The 21547-nt window shown below is 38.7% G+C and overlaps 3 protein-coding genes and 1 non-coding gene across 4 annotated transcripts; 1 reads left to right on the top strand and 3 right to left on the bottom strand.

Moving 5' to 3' along the window:
• Positions 1 to 4624: 4624 nt before the first annotated feature.
• On the bottom strand, positions 4625 to 5298 carry LOC131311137 (zinc finger protein SHOOT GRAVITROPISM 5-like). Its single transcript, XM_058338473.1, has one exon. The coding sequence runs from the start codon at positions 5193 to 5195 to the stop codon at positions 4725 to 4727; it is 471 nt and encodes a 156-aa protein (XP_058194456.1). The 5' UTR covers positions 5196 to 5298; the 3' UTR covers positions 4625 to 4724.
• Positions 5299 to 9448: 4150 nt separating this feature from the next.
• On the bottom strand, positions 9449 to 9529 carry TRNAL-AAG (transfer RNA leucine (anticodon AAG)). The gene has a single exon. It is a non-coding gene; the product is annotated as a tRNA-Leu (tRNA).
• Positions 9530 to 10484: 955 nt separating this feature from the next.
• Positions 10485 to 12004, bottom strand: LOC131311136 (ribonucleoside-diphosphate reductase small chain). Its single transcript, XM_058338472.1, has one exon. The coding sequence runs from the start codon at positions 11627 to 11629 to the stop codon at positions 10634 to 10636; it is 996 nt and encodes a 331-aa protein (XP_058194455.1). The 5' UTR covers positions 11630 to 12004; the 3' UTR covers positions 10485 to 10633.
• A 1771-nt stretch (positions 12005 to 13775) lies between these two features.
• On the top strand, positions 13776 to 17114 carry LOC131309661 (uncharacterized). The gene is made up of 4 exons (XM_058336264.1): positions 13776 to 13781; positions 14797 to 14814; positions 15258 to 15498; positions 16502 to 17114. Exons 1-4 carry the CDS (start codon positions 13776 to 13778, stop codon positions 16744 to 16746), a joined length of 510 nt encoding a protein of 169 aa, XP_058192247.1. The 3' UTR covers positions 16747 to 17114.
• Positions 17115 to 21547: the final 4433 nt, after the last annotated feature.

The raw sequence follows: 21547 nt of genomic DNA, 5'->3' as shown, positions 1-21547 counted from the left end.
TTCTATAGTAGTTGTGCCCGCGGACATTTGCTCCAAGGCGCACGTTTTTGATAATGGACGCGTAATTTTGCTCATGGCCGCAACTTTTTGCAATGTTCGGGTTTCCCAGTCACGCTTACACGGGAAAGCGCCAACGTATCACGCTTTGTCTGCTTTCCCACCCACGCGTCACTTTATTGGAAACGTGATACTACCAGCCAATTTTTTTTATTGTACAAATATTTTTCATTCATGTATCTACTGATGTTCGATCAAGCTAATTTTTTGAGAGGATGAATTATTCAAGGACCTCTACAAAATGAACGATTCAGATCTTTGCTATAGTCTGGCAGGGGCACACGAAGACTCAAAATTGAAACAACTGGACACTGAAAAAAAATTGGACCGGACCTCAGTCCACATTTAATGGGCTTTTTAGCTTTGCTAGTGCCGCTGCCACCCCTACGGCCTGTTTGCAATTCAGGGGGAAAAAAGGAAAGGGACAAAAGTAATTAAAGTAAAGTTTCCGTTTGACCCAAAAAAAAATTTAATTAAAAGTCATTGCGAAAAATTCTGGGAGCAGATTTTGAATTTAAAAATTCTCGTAGTACTTTTTTTAAGTACACTATATATAATAGTACTGACATTAAATTGGGTCACGGCTGTGGGATTAGTTTTCCGGTTTAGTCAATTCGTTGGATTGAGTACACAGTTGTAAAAATTAGATATTACCGACAACTAACCGAAATGTCTGTGGACATGGCTCCCTACCATTCCTCGAGAAAATTTGATGAAGACATGAGATTTGTCCGTTATAAGAACAGATGATTGTGAAAAGTTTATCTTTTAAAAAGGATTCAAAATGTTTTTTTGGCCTAATTCATGTAAGTCTCTAGTAGTACACAAGAATTCAACATATCAACCTCATACTCTAATAATAATGAGAACCCTTTTTATCAAGATAATTCTCTACAGTACCGTGACATGAGGACAATGTGAAAGGACAAATGTTTAAGGATTTGTCAAAATGAATTCTGTTGATTATTGCAAGCCAAACAGGTCCTAGATTGCTACGTTTCAGTGCCGGGTGGGTGCCACGTGATTCCCACTCGACGCATCCATTTCTCGAGAAAATTTGATGAAGACATGAGATTTGTCCATTATATATAAGAACAGGTGACTGTGAAAAGTTTATCTTTTAAAAATGATTCAAAATGTTTTTTTGGCCTAATTCATGTAAGTCTCTAGTAGTATCCAAGAATTCAACATATCAACCTCATGAGACAATAATGAGAACCCTTTTTATCAAGATAATTCTCTACAGTACCATGACATGAGGACAAATGTTTAAGGATTTGTCAAAATGAATTCCGTTGATTATTGCACGCCAAACAGGTCCTAGATTGCTACGTTTCAGTTCTGGGTGGGTACCACGTGGGCCCCACTCGGCGCATCCGGGCCGTCCATTTCGGTTTCAGACGGCTCGGATTTGGAGAGAAAAAAGAGAGAGGGTTTCAATATGGGCCATCCAACACACTTTTGAACGGTTCGGATGGGCTGCTCGGGCACCAATGGGCACGGCCACGTGGTACCCACCCGGCACCCAAAAATATCTCCTATTCCACCGTCCACCTTTTGTAGAAATGATATAGCTCTCTTGTAGTACTTCTCTGAATGTATCCGAATGGATGAATCGATGATCAACAAGAAGGAATCTAGCCCCTTCACCCCGCTAATATTGGAACCTTGAAGTTAACAACGGTACTACAAACCTCAAGAACTCCAAGAGATTTTTGTTTGGCGATGGGAATCAAACATGCTGCGAGCTCGGAAGTGTAGACTCCTTAATTACTTTTTGTCATGCTCTCACTTGACTAGCTCCTTGGTGTTACACGAAAGGGACTCTTCTGTCGCACTCGATTGTCACACATTGGTCACCCCGGCCTTACCATTTTTGCCTTTCAAATATACAAGTAATACTGAACATATAAATAGTTTGAATTTTCGCTCTTATTAGTAAGCCTAGTTGAAGCTCGATCAATCGAAATTTTCCCAAATAAATGTTGTCCTAAGTATTAATTAATTTCCTCCGCAGTTCTTGATGGGGGCTTTGCAATTACCGTAACTTTCCAAGGACTTCATCTCTCATGGAGTACTTTTCTGATCCCTTGCAGCACCCCACTGGATTAGGTCATGACCTCCATGATTAAGAAGAACCTTATCAGTGCATTATTGAAGCCACCCTTTAATTAGTCAGATTATCTGTACATGATAACGTGTTCGGAGATTGTTGCCACACCGCTATGTCGCCGAAAGGACCTTGAGCTCGCGTGCGTCCACCTCGACTATTCTTTAGGTCCTGAAGCTAACAATTAAGCAGTACTCCAAGAACTTTAATTTTTACAACCTAGCAATAAGAGTTGAAGTTGCGAGCTTGGAAGAATGCTTCTTAATATTCCATCTTGAATGGAATTCAATTTTGAAAAAGTCCACAAACACAACCGCGTTCGGAGTTCTGTTTCACTGCTCTGACAAAAATGCTTTAAGAAAGGCTCGAACCTTTACGAAAATTGTTTCACCTTTTCTGTTGGATCCCAGACATGGCTAGTGGGAAGTTTAATTGGGTTTTTTGATGAACTAAATTTTAAGTTTAAAAGAAGTTTGGTGTACAAATTGTTTAGTTCCACCTCGTCTAGTTCTTGATGAATTGGCTTGCTTTTGTCCTGATTAATTCATCGTCTTTAATCTCAAGGCTATTGACTCGTTTCTACAGTCGTCACAGTTGTATAATACGTTTCAAACTTTGAGGCCACTAAAGTTTGTCCGGTCTTTAACTTCAAGCCTCTTAGAATTCGTCGATGTGCTCACAAGCTGTTATCAAAACAAAATCGTCAAGTTTGTACAGGACCTTGAATATTTTGTGAAGTGACATGAAACATCGAATGAAAAGAAAATTAAAAGTTAATCTCTTAGATCACCCGAGCTGATCAGGAGCTTATATCACAGCACGACTTATTAATAGATCGACGCCGTTTGAATTGATTTTCATCATTGTTATACACATTAGTATTGCAACGTACAGTTATATGGTGTTGTCGAGGACAGACTCCGTAACGGATACGGCCACGTCGAGTATCCATCTGATCTAGCTAGCTTTAATTTGCATCAAAATCAGTGAAGTGCTATCATGTTATTTCGATCTAGCTAGACACTTTTGCAGATAGATAGGAATATATACATACAATTGTGGGGATGGGAACTGTACGTACTCGAACCAGATGGACATGGATGTTTCATTTCTAAAGTTTGAACAGTACTAAACTGAGAAGATCTTCAGTTTTTTTATCCCATTGGAGTTTTGGTGAATGGTTTGTTTTCTTGTGCACATGATGAATGTTCTCAGATCAGATCGATGGACATGCATTTTTTAACTGTCAGATTTGGCTCGTGATAAAATTGCCATATATGCATGCCCCGACTAGCTAGTGTTGTTCTCAGGGAAAAGAAAAAAAAAAAGAGAGAGAGAGATAACATGAGATTAATTCCATATCAATCGAGAAATTTTGGGGTGTCAGTACCACACACGTGGTACCCGTCGGTGATCTAGACCGTACAAAAATGTTTTTGACGGTCCGAATTTTAGAGAAACACAAAGAGGAGAGAGAGTGGTGGGATGAGGAGAGACAGAGGAAATAGATCTGGGAAGAATAAGATCCATAAATTTACTTGAAAGTACACCGCAGACGATAGAATGATCTCACGCATGGATTCTGAATTTCGTACCACACACGCCGGTGCATATTGTGTCTGAGCAAATTCCCTAGAATTGTAACACCATTTTGACTCAAATACCGATCAGTACCGATTGCTACCAGACTATTGTTCAAATTTTTTTTTAAAATAGATGAAAAAATTTCGATGTAGGAACATTACAATGTCAACAATAAATCTAAAACAGTTAAACCTAATATATCACCAATACTAGTACATAACGTAGAAAAAAAAATCGGCAGTCTAGTCGGTACGATATATATTGACAACCTTAGTCTCAATTATTAGACTACTGAATTTTCACCAAAGTAGTGATGAAATTCTCTTGTCCACTCAAAATTAATTCCGATGATCATAACATAGTTTTTAGTTTCTCACCATCCATCTCGTTATTAATCTTCTGTTTTTTAATTGAAAATTCCACCACAAATGGATGATAACGATGCTAAAGCACCCATAATTCTTCCTTTCTCTTCCCATATATTTTGAAATAGAGAATTGATTTTTACACTTCACGTACATAGTTGTTTTTTTTATCTTTTAGGAAGTGAAGTTACATAAAAGTCCAATTTTTAATGCTTGCACTCTTTATCTAAGAGTTTTTTTGTAATTTATAAAAGATTAAGGTTTTGTTTGGAATATAGTATGAAAAAAGAAAAGAAAAGAAAAGAAAAGAAAAGAAAAGAAAAGAAAATTCTCTTCTAATGTTTGATTTGGAGAGAAAAATAGAGAAATATTAAATTCAAATTTGGCGTACAATAAAAAAATCCCCATGTTTTTGTCCATTTTCTTTTCCTTTCTTGTTTCGCAGTTTCCTCAAATTTCAAACACAGCGTTAAAAAAAAAAAAAAAAGAGCATTCGCTAAATAGTTGGGTGTGAAAATTATTTCCTTCGAGATTTCCTGATTAATTCCAAATCAGTCCCTAACTTACACATTTCATCAACTCAAACGCTATGAACATTAATTATTCATTTAATTAGGACGAAACTTTTGGCTACAAGAGTGGCAAGTGATCTCCATGCACGTTGAAGAACCATCCACCCTTTGAATCGCCCTCTCCTTCATCCTCTCAGCCCTTTCAACTTCCTCTCGGGCACTCTCCCAAACGTGCCTTGCACGCGCGAACTCCGACTGAGCCAGCTCCATCTCCCTCCTCGTCATCTCCCTCACTCGCTCCGCGTACGCCTTCTCCACCCCCGCCATCCGGATCTGCTCTGCCGCCTGCCACCTCGTCGCCTCCACACCACTGTCACACTCCGCCGCTTGGTACCTCGATTGACCGCGATCCGATGGTGGCCTAATTGGCCTCGAACTCATTGACAATTGAAGGTCTACTGGTGGTGGCCGATCGAACGAGCGACTTCGATGGGCCCCGGTAGATCTGGATTTGAGAGATGATGAAGATGTGGGAAGTAGTTGCAATTCCTTCTGATCATTTTCCATTGAAGGGGGAAAAATATTGGTGGTGACTGGTGAGGGGAGGGATATTGGGGTGGCAGAACTTTGGCTCTTTTATACACAGAATCCATCGAAAGCCCAAGAGCCCCAAAAAATACCTTCCAATGGACAAAACCCAAAAATACCCATCGTTTCATGCAAAACGAAGGCTGTGTTTGGCTTTTCCGCTTAGACCATCCCAAGAAAAGTTACTCCGTTGTTTGTCTACTAGTAAGTTCAACCTCCTGTTAAATGACCAATAGACCCACATGTGAGTTCAACCTATACTTGTACGCTAGGTATATATCTTTGTCGTGCGAAGGAGTGTTTACTGTGTTTTGGTCAAGAGGACAATTCCATTCCAGGGGACTTCGGGTTGGTACTGTGCAGTGGTGTACGCAGCATCGTGTTGCACACCTCTGAGCTGTCGGATTGTGCATTTGACGGCTCAGATCTTATCTCGGCAACCAACGATCAAGAGCCGTTCATTGCCGAGATGAGATCCGAGTCATCGAATGTACGATCCGACGTCTCGGAGGTACACAGCACCATCCGAGATTGTAGACCCAAATATAGGAGAGGAAAAGAAAATAATCCAGTTACTAATTGATAACGAAAGGGAGGAATTCTGGAAAAGATAGAAACACATCTATCTTTGAGACTGTTTCCATTGATAAGAAAACAAATCAAGTTCTAAGTCTTAGACATTGAGGTCGACTAAATGAATACGTTTTTTTCATTGAGCTTTGTTGTCGGGAGAAGTTATTATATATCCATCGGTGCTTACGGTGATCTTTGCTTTAAATTTATGCCTTCCCTGGCTAGCTAGGAGACTTGGGTGTTTTTATCTCAGCCTCCACTATTGCCGAACTTGTTTTGATCTAAATTTTTACAACATGAGAAGAGAGTTCGAGACTCTTGTTTACATATTAGACATAAGTTTTTTTTTTTTGTATGCAATTTGTTTATCTTTCGTTTGATGGATGTGTCATGATTTCGTAGCCTCTTAATTTCGGATGAAAATCACTGCAAGTGCCGGCAGACTTTTCATGAAAGCCACTTGGCTTAATTCTCTTATATTAAAAAATTAAAACAAAACAAAACACGAAAGTATGGGAGACATATATAATTACATTGACACGTGTGTTGGGAGGTGTTTGGGGTGGGCTTTTTATGGTAGGCCCATGCTGTCGGCCCTCCATTATCACTATAGAGAATTATCTCAAACTTTCTCTGTCTAAAGCCCACGCTGCGGGCCAGGCAACTCACCATGTGGGACAGGTATGAGTTAGGCTAAGTTCTACTAAGGGCTTTTTCGGAAATTTTTGCTTTTTTTTGTTTTGTTCTTATATAATTTTTTTTGAGTTTATTAGTTTTGCGCCTAAATTTTTTAGATTATTGATTCCTCTCGTCAAGATAAATCGAAAAAGTAAGAAATTTTGGCTTTTACATGAACATTTTTTGAAATATCTATGTAAAAATTATGGCGTATCATTTTCATAATGGCATAACATTTATCACTAAAAAGCATAACATTTTTTATTTTTTTTATGTTCATTTTTTTTTATCAGACAATGGGGCATTACTGTCTCTCCCTAGACAATGGGTAATATCTTAGTCATTCCCGTGATTTTAAGACTTGAGATGGAATGAAAACATTTGAACCAGAAACTCTCTTGAAATTTAGAATAAAATATAATGGTCCGCAGCCATAGAACTAAGGGGATCATGATCTTTTAGTAAGTCTAAACATTAATACTAAGTACCCAAAAAAATTTACTCATAAAGTATCTTGAAAAGGAAAATCTCTTTTTAAGGGTTCAGATCATCTTTTAAGTGAATTTGAACTCTTAATTATGAGACCGTAGCACTGCTATGAAAGAGTACACTCACTAAGACTAAAAACGATGATATAAATAATTTAATCTCTCGACTAGAGATAGAAATGCACTTTTAACTTACCGAAAGGGGTGATGTGTTGGGTTGGCAAAGTTCAACCTTAGACCACTGTCGTACGGTTGAATGATGAGTTTAGCATTATGGGTTTTGGTTACTCCACATGTCTGGTGTTGATTAACTAAATTGAGCCAAATCATTTGAAGGGTTGTGTGTTCAGGTTGAATGATGAGTACTTCTTTAGGGACTTCCACCAATTTTGACTCTTCGTATCATGTCCTGTACTATTAAAGCCCAGGTACACAACTTCGGACACAATTCAATTTGAAGTCTCACGATGCTGAAAAGGGAAAGTCTACAATACATACCCTTTAAAAGGATGTACCATATGCACCTATTTTATGGTTCATTCATAACATTTTAGCATGTTTCGTAACTTTTGTTCTAGAATTCATAACTTTTTAGCAATACGATTCGTAACATTTTCATTATGATTCATAACATTTTGGTGTATATTGTAACCTTTATACGATTCATAACTTTTTAACAATACGATTCGTAACATTTTCTCTATAATTCATAACATTTTGGGGGGTGCATATGATACACACCCAAATAAGGGGTGTGTATTGTAGTCATTCCCGACTGAAAATATCTTTAGTGGGTATTAATTATCGGAGCTATCATTTTCCCTCTCAAAAATGCCAAATTTTAAGGGCACTCTACTAATTTTTTTATTTGGATTTGAGTAGAAGTCTTTTTTAGCCCGATAGAAAGGAAAAAAATAGCTCATTCCAAGTTAAAATAAGGCCCACACGAATCCTATGAAAGAATGGCCCAAAAAAAACTTGGTGGCACTTTTGTAAATAGGAAATCTAGATGGTCCATTTAATTTTCGGAACAAACAAAATCATCTCTCAGTCTCTCACGTTTTTGCCCAAAATGTGGAAAAAAAATTGAATGAAGAACAAAGAAGGGTTTTCTACGAAGGGCCCTGGAATTGAACGAAACTAAGAAGGGTTTTCTTCTCTTTTCCTAAATCGGCTCACCATCACCGCACCGAACACCACAGGCCACTGGCCACTGGCCACGCCACCAGTGCACCAGCAGAACCACCAGTCGCCCAATCCATGTTCACCATTGGAAGAACAAGGGTTTACTTTGTTGTATTGGTTTTTTGAGAGATTAGGTCATTGGTCTTAAGAACAACCTCCGGCCAGATTGTGTAACTGACTAACCGCACCGAACACCACAGGCCACTGGCCACTGGCCACGCCACCAGTGCACCAGCAGAACCACCAGTCGCCCAATCCATGTTCACCATTGGAAGAACAAGGGTTTACTTTGTTGTATTGGTTTTTTGAGAGATTAGGTCATTGGTCTTAAGAACAACCTCCGGCCAGATTGTGTAACTGACTAACTGTGCAAGTCTCTCTTCATTTTTAATTTTTTAAGCTTCTGAGATTTTTATTTTTTATTTTTATCGGAGCTTCCGAATTCTTAAACTTCCATTTTTTTTTCTAAGGGCACACTTTTTTTATTAGGCCTTGGGCACTAAAAACCCTTGGGCCGGCCTTAGTTGTGATCGGTATTGTGTTTTAAAATTGTACTCCTAGCATTGCTCTATGACTTTCGCTTTTTGTTTTCTATTCCACGTGCTCAAATAATTCAGGAAAATTGCCAACGCATAAAAAAAACTATCATAATGCATAAAATTTGTTCGGTGAACGCTTTTCTAAACCTGTTTGGCTGTTTCCCGAAGAGAAATTAAGAAGGTGATTTTAAATTCTTGAACTAATTTCAGCTTATATAAGTAGATAATAAATATGACCAGGAAAAGTATTTTTTCCTCTTTTCTAGAAAAGTATTCTCCAACACAAAATTGTTTTTCGTAGACTAAAAGCATGATGAATCTTTGGGTGTTTTAGGGAAATTGCCACGAAATTCTGTTATTGTAAGTTGTGACTTATCTAAATAAACAAGAGGCAAAATCAAATTAAAGAATATTCTACCTTTCATAATACTCTACATAACTCCATACATAAACGCGAAGGAGATTCTAGCATTTAAGCCGATTCAATGGCAATGGAAGTAGTAACTGACATCACATAAAGTGGCCATGGAAGATAAGTCTTGTGATCAGTTAGATGTGGCATCCTGTTCTGTAATGTCTTTTCTTAAATTTTTTTTTAATTTGTCTTCATAGTAATATATCACGGATTCAATGTCCAATAAAGAAATTACGTGCCAAGTTGCACCCAAGTGGAGCATGAGATTTTCTGCTGGAATGTTTCGCAAAAATAAAATTCCTGCTATATATTTTTGCTCGAGCTAACGTTGAAGAACTAGGTAAAAAAAGGAACTGTTGACAGTGGGATTTGAACCCACGCCCTTTCGGACCAGAACCTTAATCTGGCGCCTTAGACCAACTCGGCCATATCAACGTTTGATGCAATGTTTTGCCTAATTAAAACTTTGTCTTTACAGAATCACATGTCCAACCGTGATCATTCCATAGTTCGCAAGAACATTCTTCTCAGAATTTATACTCCCTTCGTCCCAATTTAATTGTCAATCTTGGAAATTTATATTACTTTTTAATTAATTATATCTTGTAATTTATAATGTTTTAAGTAATTTCGAAAACATTGAATTATAGAATAAATTAAAATTTATCAAACAAAATCCATATTGAATATAAAATTCATTATCACTTTAAAGATATAACTAATTTTTTAATTCAATTATAATAAAATTGAGACAAGTAAATTGGGACGAAAGGGATATCTCGGATAATTTACGAACCAGTTCAAAAACTGTTCCTTAGAGCATCTCCATTCTTGATCTGAATTTGGGTCAATTTATTTGGATTAGACCCACTCCAATAACAAAATAATCCCTTACCCATATATATATTATATGCTTTTAAGACTATTTCCCAACATTTTTGTTTCCCTCTGTTTTTTTCCCAACATCTTCTATTTTATTTCCCTCTAATTTTTCCCCTTTGGCAAACAAATCTCCCTCTCAATTTTTTCTTATTCTAAGCAAATCTAGATAGAAAAGTATGAGCCTCTCTTTAATAGTAATACATTTTTAAATTGGGTTGGAGGGACTAACCCATAATTTATCTAATTAACCAATAGATTGGTATAAAAACATATTTACCAGTTCTTATGTCTTCTTTTTTTCTCTCTATTTAAAGGGCCAACACACTTTTAAAGCACCCGGATAAACTGCTCAAACAACACGTGGTACTCACCGAATACCTAAAAATTTATCAAAGCAAACATAGTAAATAGAAATAGAGGAATCTTATCTCAGCCATGACTACCCTTGCAAATTCCCTTGTGGATCTACAGATGAAAAACAAGACAGGAAATCAAAGGCCACACATTCTGAATCCTAAAAATTTTCTTTTCCATTACCATTATACCACATGAAAGTAAACCCCTCATCAAACAACATGAATTACACACATAAAAAAACCCTAAATTTGAAAGAAAGAAAAACAAAAAGAACAGGATTAGTAGAACAAAGAGGAGGATTTAGAAATCCTCATCAAGCTTAAACACATGAATCCCACCACCATTCCCATTCAAGCTGTTCATAACCGAAGCCTTCTGGTACTCCCCAACCCTCTTCTCAAAGAAATTCGTCTTCCCCTGCAAACTAATCAGCTCCATCCAATCGAACGGGTTCTTCGCGTCGTACATCTTCCCATACCCGAGCGCGGCCAGCAGCCGATCCGCCACGAACTCGATGTACTCGCTCATCAAGTCCCCGTTCATCCCCACCAGCGCGCACGGCAGCGCGTCGCACACGAACTCCCGCTCAATCTCCACCGCGTCCGCCACGATCCCCCTCACCCGCTCCTCGCTCAGCTTGTTGTTCAGCAACTCGTACAGCAGGCAAGCGAAATCGCAGTGCAAGCCCTCGTCCCGCGATATCAGTTCGTTGGAGAAAGTCAGCCCGGGCATCAGCCCGCGCTTCTTGAGCCAGAATATCGCGCAGAAGCTTCCGGAGAAGAAGATCCCCTCGACGCAGGCAAAGGCGACTATTCGCTCGGCAAAGGACTCGCCGCCGTCGATCCACTTGAGGGCCCAGTTGGCCTTCTTCTCCACGCAGGGGATCGTCTCGATCGCGTGGAAGAGCCGGTCCTTCTCGTTGGAATCCTTGATGTAAGATTCGAGCAGCAGAGAGTACATTTCGGAATGGATGTTCTCGATGGCGATCTGGAAGCCGTAGAAGGCGCGGGCCTCGGCGACCTGGACCTCCTTCATGAAGCGGCCGGCGAGGTTCTCCAGGACGATCCCGTCGGAGGCGGCGAAGAAGGCGAGGACGTGGGTGATGAAGTGCTTCTCGTCGGCGGTGAGGGCTTCGTCCCAGTGGCGGATGTCGTCAGAGAGGTCGACTTCCTCGGCCGTCCAGAAGGAGGCCTCGGCCTTCTTGTACATCTCCCATATTTGTGGGTACTTGATTGGGAACATGCAGAAGCGATCTGGGTTTGGGGTCAGGAGGGGCTCCTGTGGGATTGAAGGCATTTTCGAATGGATTTGGTGCGAATTGCAGAGGGATTTGAGGGATTAGGGTCTGGAATTGAACTGGGTTTGGATTGAGGAGGAGGAATTGAGGGGATTTTTATAGGGGAGATTTGGGGGGATTTGAATTGAGGGGAGGGAAATTGGAAATTTTGGGGGAAAGAAGCTTGCGGGGGAATGAACTGGATTTAGGGGAATTTGGTGGGTTTTTTTTTTTTTGTGAAGTGACGATAATGGGCTTGATTAGGATTGTGTTATGTACGGTGTTGGGGAGATGGTGGTGGGTGTGTTTGGGTAAATCAGGTTTGAAATTTTTTGAAATTAGGGGAGGGTGAAGCTTGCGAGAGAAGATGAGTTTTTGGGTTTTGTTTGTTTGAATGAATAGTGTGGCGGGAGGTGGGTGGTGGGTTTGGCGCTTGTGGAGCGTGTGCGGCGCACGTGGAAGCGATAGGACCACACACCAACTAATACGGGATAACAGTATTGATTAATAAGGAGTAGTTGCTTTTTTTTACTCCATGTTTTGGATTGAAGGTGACCCAGGGATGCTGAAATGCACCCGCTGCCAAGTAGGGATAGTCATTTCGGCCGATCTGTCTGTATCCGATTCGTTATTCGTTTCGAATAGATCGGATTTTTTTGGAATTTTTCAGATATCGGGCCGTATTTGATTTTTTTTTTTTTTTAATTTCAGAGAATGGATTGGATTCGGAAGTAAGTCTGTTCCCGCCTCGATCTATCCCCGAATAACCAAATTATTATTTTTTTAAATCAAAAATCAGCCTCCGATCTATCCCTGAATACTCTTTTTGATCAAAAATCGAGGGGGGGAGGTTTCAAATTCGGATATCTGAATTTCCGATCGGATCTCCATTCTCCGTTTGGGGCGGATTCGGGGGTGAGAAAAATATATCCAATCAGGAATCGGGGCGGATTCGGAGGTCAGGCGGAGCATTCAGATTCGGATATGTCAATATTCACCTCCGCTCTTTCCCGTTGCCATCCCTACTACCAAGCGGGGTGCCGAGCAGCATTCGACCATTCATCTCAGCACGAACGATTTGGATTGAATGAACCATTCATTGCTTAATCAAGATTTAAGCCGTCGATTCTGAAATAAACGGTCGGATCAACCGCTCAGCATAACTGTCAAGTGGAGGCGTTTGACAACATCTCTCAATCTAAAGGGTGCTAAGGGTGGTTTTGGAATAAAAAATAAATTTGACTCTTTTTTTTGTTTTTATTCAATATTTTTGGTATTTGTTAATTTGGTGTCAAATTTTCACGGATTATTAGTTCATCTTGGAAAAAAAAGAAACCATAAAAGTAAAAATTATGACCAAAATTCGTAATTTTTAAATAAAGACAAAAATAAGTGAAAACTATAGTTTGACTCAGTAATACACAACAATACACAATCTTCTAAACTATAGGTCATAATTTTTTAATTCTTCTCATCGAGACAAATCAACTATATAAAATCAAAAATTCTACAACCACACCCAAAATCACACACCCAAATATACACTCTCTCGCAAAACACAAGGGTCCCACACACACTATGTGTGCAGTGTGTGTGGGACCCTTGTGTTTTGTGAGAGAGTGTATATTTGGGTGTGTAAATTTGGGTGTGGTTGTAGCATATCTCATATAAAATTGTTTGATGCAAAACTAAGGCTACGTTCTTATAAACTTAACTTAAATCAACAATACACATTATTTGATTTAGGAGTAGTTGCATTTTTTTACTCCTCCGTGTTTTGGATTGAAGGTGATCTGGGGATGCTGCCAAGCACCCCTGTCAAACGAGATGCTAAGTGGCATTCAATCATTCATCTTGACACATATGGTTCAAATTGAATCTGAGCACGTACACATTTGAATCGTTCATTACTCAGTTAAGATTTAAGCCGTTGAATCTGAGATGAACGGTTGGATCGACTATTTTTGTTATGATGTGATTAGACTATGTTTAATCCAATTTGGGACTTCGGGGAATGACACTGGTTATAATTTCATTGAACACAAATTCGTTTCATCCGCATATGTAATTGATCTATTTAACTCATTTTTTGTTTAGCTTAATTTTACAGTCATTTTGATTGATGGGGCGATTTGGTGTCTAACTCTTCGTTTGATTTTAGCGGGTATGAAGGTCTATAGGCCCTGTTTGATAATCAGCTCCAGCCATGGGATTGGACTATTAATGGGATTGAACTGCTAATTCTTTGTTTGCTTTCACTTTCAATGGCCGGCCTAACTTACCCATGGGACTATGAGTCCTGGAATTAAGATGGATTACTAATACCTCATGGGACATGGTATTATCAATCCAGTCCGGAGTCCCTCCAATACAATGATGAAAGTACCCATGACTTTTTCAACTAATTATTCTTTGTTTGGTTCTATGACTATCTTATGGCTCGTATATGAGGGTTTTAGAATCAAAAATAAATTATGACCCTTTTAGAATAAAATGATAAAAAAAATAAAATCTTCGCACTGGTTTAAGCGGATTGAAAATTGGAGCACTTAATTTTTTTAGACTGTTTATATATTTAAAAATATGGTTAAAAAAATTAAGTGCTCCAATTTTTAAACCGTTTGAACCGGTGCAAATATTTTATTTTTTGATTATTTTTTCCTAAAGAGTCATAATTAAATTTTGGCTATAGAACTCTCATGTACAAGCCTTTAGATAGACATAGAACCAAGCCCTACAGACAAAATTTAATTACGACCTTTTAAAATAGTATAATTAACAAAATAACATCTTTACACTAGTTTAAACGAATTGATAATTAAAACACTTAATTTTTTTTAATCATATATTATCCTTCAGTTTTGCATAAGGGTAAAAATGGAAATGTTTACTATCAATCCAATCCTATCCCATGTGAAACAAACATGATATTAATAATCCCATCATCTAATCCCATCCCAAATAAACATACTCATTATCAATCCATTCTTATAACCAATCACTTTTCATTACCAATCTCAATTCTAATTCCATCTCCTCACGAATCTCACCCCTTTAATACTTTTATCAAACGAGGCCAAAATATCTACAAGATGTATAAAGTTGGAATACGTATTTATGGATGTAGAGAGAGATGGGTTTTGACTTTGGAATTTTGTGTTTTTGTTATGTTTGAAAATATCTATAGGTAGAGAAAATGTGTCAGGTGATAAAAGAAGAAAAAAACAGGAAAAGAAAATGAGGGCAAAGTTTGTATTTCGAAAATTGTTTTGTTGAAAATGTGGGTCCAAATTTTACGCACAATTTTCACAAAAATAAGGAGGTGCACTGTGAATTTAGAGAATAAAGGGGCATGCAATATGATCTGAGTGAAATATGGGGGTGCTAGAGCAGTATTGTCTTGAACCCGCGAGGTTGCTCTTAAACGCCAATTAAATTGGATTTGATTCAATGTATCCTAACTCATAATTATAAACGTAAAATCCTCATTTTACTGCTTGATAAGATATCGATTCGCATTCGATTTCTTTGATTTTCCCTACGATTAATGGTCAAGAAGATTGCTTCAATATGAACCATTTCGATATATAAATAAACTTAAAAGAATTCCCTATTCGATTATTACTGTAGCCCGTGCTATTTAAACAGACTTCGCAGGTTCAACCTCTGAAGTTGAATGAACTAAAACTCGCGCTTTACAAAGGCGACTTTACTTTGGTGGCATATTACCTTTCGGCCCCAGCACCCACCACACTCTGCACTCAACGCCTCTCATCTACTTCGATTTCCAAACATTTCCCCAGCGAAATCCATTGCAAATCGTTCAAACTTTCTCTTCAAAGCCCGACCCAGTCCATTCCATTTAGGGATTTCTCTTCTGCAGCCAAACGTAAGTCTCTCTCTTTGTTCTTTGTTTTTCAATTTGCGCGTTCAGGATTTAGAATTGGTGAATTTCCCAGTTGGGTTTAGTCATTGTGTTGGAATTTCAATGGAGAATTTTGATTTTCAAGCATTTCAACTCTACATTTTTATTGGGTATTCATTTGCACTATGTAGTTTGTCGTTGCAGCAGATGAAATGCCAGCACACGTTGGCTTTCTAGGTCTTGGAATTATGGTTCCACCAATGGCTCAAAATCTCATAAATGCTGGGTCTGAAGTCAAATTTATTTACTTGGTTTCAGCTTAATATACTGTGTCACACTGACTTCAATATTATTTGGAAACTTCAAAGTTGCTTTCTCTTACTTTTTGTCATGCCTCATTGGGTGTTAGAACTTAGAATTATATGTCCATCGTTTTAGTTTTATCATGATTGGACTGATAATTGAAATGCATTGTGTTTGTGTAAGTTTTTTTTTTTATATCAGTAACTCTACTATGATTATGCTTCGGAGTTGGGAATGATATGTACTCAATGCAAAGCACTTGTGATATTTCCCACCAGAGTTTCTATAGAAACGATGAAACATGTTTTTTGTTTTTTTTTTAATTCAGCAAACAAAACTGAAAATTAATCATAAAGACAAAAGATGAAATCATTACAATAGAAAAATAAATGCACGCAGAGAGCTTCGAATAGTGACGAAAGACTCTCTTAGTGCTGTACTCGCAAAATGAAGAAAGAATTTTGGGCAACTACATTTCCTTGTATTCAAATCAATATTGATGAATGAGGTTTATTGATGATTGGCATATTTGTAGATGCCATGTGAATGTTTGGAAGAGCAAATGTGAACTCCTTTTCCCACTCCTTCATGTCTGAATGAATATTGTTTAAAGATGGCTGTTCCAATAGACTAAAGGTGGCTGTAAAGAATGACGAACTAGGTATAACCCTGACAATATTTCATTGGGCCATGCATCCTCATTTTTGGTCCTATAAACATACAGCAACATCTGTGCCGGATTTTGGCTTGGGGGATCATTCTGATGAAGTTATTGAAGGATGGCAGTCTTGTGAGGATACATATTCAGGGTGTAAGTCAGAGACATCTCTACATATTGGAAGAAGGAAGAAAGAGGAAACTATGGAATTGGGCAATTCTGCGGCATATTCACTTGGAAATCACTCTGGGTTTGGGGCGGAGGATGAGTTTAACAGGGGTATATGCAACGATGTGTTCGAGATATTTTAGTTGAACCAGCAGAGTTCAGCAGATGGAATCAGGAAGCTCTATGGGGAATGTACCTGGATTTTCTATAGATCATAGCCCGTTGGTTTTGGACACAGCTTGAAGTTATTTGAATTCGAGGTCACAAATTCATTTTGAAGCTGCTTGGCTGCATAGCCCAGACTCACAAACAATCATTGCGCAAAGCTTGCCAGGTTGAATTTGCGGGTTCGCATATGTTCTCTCTCATGCGTAAACAGGAGGTGATGTTGGGACGCCTTCAAAATTGGAGTAAATTGACTGATGGATGTATGCAAAGCCAGATTGACCATCTTCAATGGGCTCTTAGCGATGTGCAGAACAATTTGAGAAGATCGAGAGAGTTTGACAGAGAACAAGATATGAGTAGAGAGTTGGGTGAACTTCTCATGAAGCAAGAAACATATTGGGCTCAACGGTCAAAACTGAACTGGTTAATGATGGGAGATCACAACACCAGGCATTTGCATATGGTGGCTACTCTATGGTGTCGGAGGAAGCGGATTGCGTTTTTTTGTCAAGGAAAATGGGGAGTCTATTTTTCGGCCACAGGAGATCTCTACTCACCTTCTTCAACACTTTCAGCCCTTTTCAATGGTGTAGGGGTGGGTCAGAATGGGATTGTGCCGGATGGGGAGTGTGCTACTCATATTGAATTTCTTTCCATATTGGATCAGCGTCTCACCGAAGATCAAATTGCTTGCTGAATCAACTTTTCACTGTTTTGGATGTTAAAATGGCTTTGGATCAAATGGTGGGTTGGAAATCTCCGGGTCCTGATGGTGCTGCGTTTTACCAACAAGAGTGGTCGGTGGTGGGGGAGGAGCTGACCTCATCTGTATTGTATTTCCTTCAGACTTAATTTATGCTTAAGGAGGTAAATAGAACTTTCATTGCCCTTATTCCCAAGTAGAAATCCCCGCAATCTATTCATGATTATCGACCCATTAGCTTATGTAATGTTGCCTATAAGTTAATTTCAAAAACTCTTGCCAATTTCTTGAGGTTGTGTCTGGGTACTTCAGTCTCTCAAACTCAAAGTGCCTTTGTTCCAAATTGTTCGATTGTGGAAAAAATCTTATTGGCCCATGAAGTTCTTGATTTTGTTCGAAAAAGAAAAAAAAGGAAAAAATTCCCCTCTAGCCTTGAAATTAAACTTGAATAAAGCTTAGGATTGAGTCAATTGGGCTTTTCTTCATCGGGTTCTTCAGGTTACGGGTTTTAGTTCAATGTGGGTCACTCTTATCATGGAATGTGTTGGCTCTGTTTTGTTTTCAGCTTTAGTCAACAATCAACCCACTGAGTTTTTCACTCCTTGATGTGGTCTCCGTCAAGGGATCTGCTCTCCCCTTTTCTGTTTATTCTAGTTGCCCAAGCCAATGTTCTAAATGGCGCTTGGCGCTAGTAGGGCGGAGACCCACCTCCAAGCGCCAAGCCGCCTAGGCTGGGCCAAGCAATTTGGCTTCTTTTTTTTTTTTTTTAACAAACCATTATCCAATCAAACTATATTCTATGTATCCATAATGCAAGTTCAAAGTTCTACATAACCATAATGCAAAATTTAATGTACAAACCCAAATGAAATTAAGTAGTAGCAACTAGCAAATAAGTTGAATAAGACAATAAGTAGAAATAAACGAGATCGGAGATCGCTAATGCCAAGTTCAAAGTTCATCTCCTTCCTCTAACTCTTCTCCTCCATACCCTTCCAAAACTTGATCTCCATTAGTTTAATACTATACATTTTATGCCGTCAAAGGCCTCCAAAGACGCCGCCGCCGCCGCCAAGGCCCCCCAAGACCGCTAAGACCGCCGAGACCACCATGGCCGCCAAGACCGCCAAGGCCGCCTAGGCGGCCGCCGAACACCACCAAACCTCCGTGGGCGCCAAATCAAACGCCAAGGGGTATTGGCGTGGCGGCAGGGCACCTCCAAGCGCCTCGGCGGCCGCCATTTAGAACATTGGCCCAAGCTCTCTCCTCATCTTTAGCGTCCAACCAGATTAGTTGGGCTGGTGGGGTATTTCCATTTCTTCTCAGGCTTCACCTGTTTCACACCTTTTGTTTGGCAGTGATAGTTATGCGGAACCTTTGGGGTGCTTCAAGTGGGTTTTGGACACCTATTGTTTTCAGTCGGGACAAGGTACTACTTCCCAAAAAGTCTAAAATATTTGTTAGCCCAAATATGTCCTCTGTTGACAGAGCTTTGTTAACTCAACTATTCAATCTGGTATCTATCTTGGTGCTAGCTTCATTGATCTAAGGAAAAAAGGTGAACTTTTTCGGGGTATTTTGGACAGATTTTCGAGTCATTTACGAGGTGAAAAACCCTGATGTTGGCCTTACCCAGTCGTCGTGTTGTTGCTAAACTTACTTTATCGGTAATTCCTATTTATCTTCTCTCAGTATTTCGGGCTCCGGCTTATTTTGTCCATAAAATTCGGAGTATTGTGGGTTAGTTCATGTGGTATAAAGGGTGTTATTCTGGCATGTATTGGCATAGTTGGGACAATTTGCATAAACCGATCATGGCAGGAGGGATGGGCTTTCAAGATTTGGGTTTGTTTAACCAAGCGTTGTTGGCTAGACTTTATCTAGAAGTCTTGTTTTTGTTGCCATCCTTAAATAAAAGGCTCACTTTCGTTAGTTCTCCCTCTTACGTCTTCTCGCAGTGGTAATGTGTTATCATCCAGTGTTGGAAATCATTTTCCCTTTATTATCCATAGAAGGATTTGCATTTCTATTATTCCGTGCATATAAGAATTCTAAGCTCATTGAACGAGGTTGGTAATCCTGGAGGTGAAAAAAGAAAAGAAAAGACCCAACAATTCGATATCATAGATCTGTACTTCTGTAGAAAGCATCATGCAGTCAAAAAGTCATCATTTTGTAGTCAGGGACCTTGTAAATTCCTTCTTTTTGGATGAAAGAAAGTATTTAACTCAAAATTTCCTGGTAGTGAAACACTGCTAAATATTTTTCGACATAATCAGGGTTTTCTGGACAGTAAGGCGTAAAGGCTGTGCTTCATTTCCAATGGACTGGTTGATAGAAGGCAAATGAGGATTCCTTGAAACTGACCCATCAACCTCTCCAGAACATACTTTTATTGCACCCGATGGAAGTCATGCTAGCTTGAGTTACTCATCGACCAGGGACATATCAATCTTCAGAGAAGTTTTCTCCGAAGTTGCTTTTGCGGCTGAGGTAAAGCACCAATCTTGAATCAGAAAAGTAATCTCAAGTTTCTGCGTGTTTTTTTTTTTTTTGGTTACCTGCTCTTTTTTACCTTTCAAGATGAAACTTCATAATTGGAATTACTTGCGAACAAGCATCGGGTAAAAGTGGTGATGATCTGGTTGAAAGAGTCCGTAAAGCTCAATCTCTACTTTATTCAACAAAGATTGCTCGGGATGGTTCCACTATGGAACGGGTATGTGAAGAGTTTGTATGTTAACTTTCCCAGTTTCTGTGCTTAGTTATTGAATAAGTTTGTGATGTAGAACCAAATCTGTTTGTTTCGTTCTCCACTGATAAATAGTACTACATTGGTTTTTTTCCTTTTTTTCATGGCAGGCCCAAGATTTTGAGGACGCCGAGGTGCATCATCGGCATGTTTCACACCTATTGGCCTGTTTCCGGGGCTCTCAATCACTATTGAGAGAACTCCTGACCTCTGTAGAGCTGCAGACTGTACCCTGTACCAAAGAGGTCGTGTCTTAGAAAATCGGCATGTTTCACACCTAATGGTTGTGGTTTGATCCATTTATGTAATGGAATTTTCATAGTTGACCTATTTTAACTCAATTTTTGTTTGCCCTCATTTTACCGTCATTTTGATTGATGGAGTTGTTTAGGTGTCTAGTTCTTGGTTTGATTTTAGCGGGTATGAAGGCCGGTAATACATCGATATCAATTAGTATAAACAAAGAGGGATGGGCTTTGACTTTGAGTGTTTTTGTTTTTTGTGGGAATATCTATAGGTAGAGAAAATGAGTGCGGTGATTAGAGGGAGAGGGGTAAAGTTAATTAACTGGGGCTAGCTCAGTTAGTCAGAACTCTTGAAGGTTAGAAGTTCGAGTCTTCCCACCTTTGTATTGGTGTTTTTCCTTTTCGATTATTTCTCATTTTAATAAGGTCTTGTAGTTGGGTTGGGTTTATATAGTGGTTGAGATGTTGGGCTTTGTTATCTCATGGATTTTCACACAATTGATCTAGTGTTCCGTAGTTTGTAGTTTGTAATTGATTCTTGATGTGATGTTCTCTCCTATCGATTGACAAAAAAATTGAGGCAAAGTTGTTATTTTGAAAATTATTTCGTTGACAATGTGAGTCCAATCGGAATTTGGATTTTATCCTAGCAGTGGTGAAATGTATTCTAAAATAATAAAAAGATGCATTATAATATTAATAGTCATCGACTCTACAAAAAATTAAAATAACATAACAAAAACTATAATAAATGATATTTGTCATTTGCACAAGGAGTACGAAAAAAAAATTAACTTTAATTTTTATGTTAAGTTATTTTAGGGTTAAAGTGTGGATCCTCCCCCCCCCCCCCCTCCCCCTCCCCCTCCCCCTCCCCCTCCTTAATTACATCTCATCCCATGTATTATTTTACTTTGGCCCATTAAATTTAGTTTTGAAATACTTTTTTGGATCTCCTTTCTTGAAAAGAAATACTACTAGAAGAGTTAGGACTAGTATATAACAACAAAAAATATGAAAAAAAATTTAACAATGGCGAGATTAAAATAGTTGGAGATAATATTTTTTTTATATAT

This window comes from Rhododendron vialii, chromosome 12a (assembly GCF_030253575.1).
Source record: "Rhododendron vialii isolate Sample 1 chromosome 12a, ASM3025357v1".
In the NCBI taxonomy this organism is placed as follows: domain Eukaryota; kingdom Viridiplantae; phylum Streptophyta; class Magnoliopsida; order Ericales; family Ericaceae; genus Rhododendron; species Rhododendron vialii.
Note: the sequence above shows the minus strand (reverse complement) of the source record. Positions and strands in the feature narration are given on the sequence as shown.

Bases quoted from the DNA above. Each gene is read 5' to 3' on its own strand.
- LOC131311137 (XM_058338473.1), bottom strand. From the start codon at position 5,195: ATGGAAAATGATCAGAAGGAATTGCAACTACTTCCCACATCTTCATCA.
- LOC131311136 (XM_058338472.1), bottom strand. From the start codon at position 11,629: ATGCCTTCAATCCCACAGGAGCCCCTCCTGACCCCAAACCCAGATCGC.
- LOC131309661 (XM_058336264.1), top strand. The intron at 15,499-16,501 runs GTAAGTCTCTCT...ATAAACATACAG, and splicing joins TTTCTCTTCTGCAGCCAAAC to CAACATCTGTGCCGGATTTT.